The sequence below is a fragment of the Phaethon lepturus genome, unplaced genomic scaffold (genome assembly GCF_000687285.1).
Source record: "Phaethon lepturus isolate BGI_N335 unplaced genomic scaffold, ASM68728v1 scaffold54395, whole genome shotgun sequence".
Taxonomy (NCBI): Eukaryota; Metazoa; Chordata; class Aves; order Phaethontiformes; family Phaethontidae; genus Phaethon; species Phaethon lepturus.
In genome coordinates this window covers 2,216-3,188 of record NW_010539502.1, presented here as the reverse complement: position 1 = coordinate 3,188, position 973 = coordinate 2,216, and the positions used below count along the sequence as shown (strand labels likewise).

The 973-nt window shown below is 45.9% G+C and overlaps 1 protein-coding gene across 1 annotated transcript in view; it reads left to right on the top strand.

Annotated features, from left to right (window-relative positions):
* PSMD11 (proteasome (prosome, macropain) 26S subunit, non-ATPase, 11) overlaps positions 1-612 on the top strand; it is a 19,172-nt gene extending 18,560 nt beyond the window's left edge. The window contains 2 exon segments of the mRNA XM_010287128.1: positions 64-206; positions 344-612. Coding sequence (XP_010285430.1) covers positions 64-206 — 143 coding nt within the window. The 3' untranslated portion in view covers positions 344-612.
* Positions 613-973: the final 361 nt, after the last annotated feature.

Below are 973 nucleotides of genomic sequence, written 5' to 3'. Positions count from 1 at the left end.
CTGCTGTCAGGAAGATGTGATCTGTCACGCGTTACACTGGTAACCGCAGCTTTGTGTCCGCAGGCATCCTTGACCAAGGCGAGGGAGTCCTGATCATCTTCGACGAACCCCCTGTAGACAAAACTTATGAAGCTGCCCTCGAGACTATTCAGAATATGAGTAAAGTAGTGGATTCGCTCTACAACAAAGCCAAGAAGCTAACATAGGTGAGTGGAGGCAGGAGCTGGAGGTCGCAGCTGCCCTGGACCTGTCGCTCCTCCCAGGCCAAGGTGCGGTGTGTGTCCTTGAGGCTTGTTTTCTCTCCTCTCAATTGACGTGGCTCTGTTTTCTTTTCTTTTTGCAGAGTTGAATTTGCTAGCTGTCATTTGGAGAGTGTGTGTGACAGGAGAGTGAAACCTTTGGGAAAATGTTAGGAGACTTTTTTTTTTCTTTGTTCTACTTTTCGCTCGGAAAGTTTTTAAACTTCCTCATCCAGTGCATCTTGTATTCCATACGATGCGTGTTCCAGTTTCCATGTAATCTTTACTGGCCGAACTTTGTATCTGGGGGGGGAATATTGTTTAAACAAAGAGGGTATTCTAAATAAAAGGAAAAAGGCTTACACTACCTAAACATGTGCTTTCCACTTCCTGAGGGATGGCAGAGAATTAAGCAGGGACAAAGTTTTGTTACCGATAGGTGCCCAAAACAAGTTTGTTTCATCTCTTCCCTCTGCTCTGAAATCTGAGACTTACTGACGGTGTATAGGCAGCCAAGTTTATTCCATTTGTACTGAACCAAAAAAAAAACCCCCAAAATGTGCAGACTGCTGGTTTATTTTTAAATCTTAAAGGCCTCAGATCCCCTCAAAAGCAGCTCCACAATGATTTTCCTGAAAGCTTTCGCACCCGAGGAGCCTGCTTCAGAATTGTCATTGTGCTGTGCTAGCCCAGACCCACCCTGCGCAGCCAAAAACCTCGAGACGGCTGCAGCC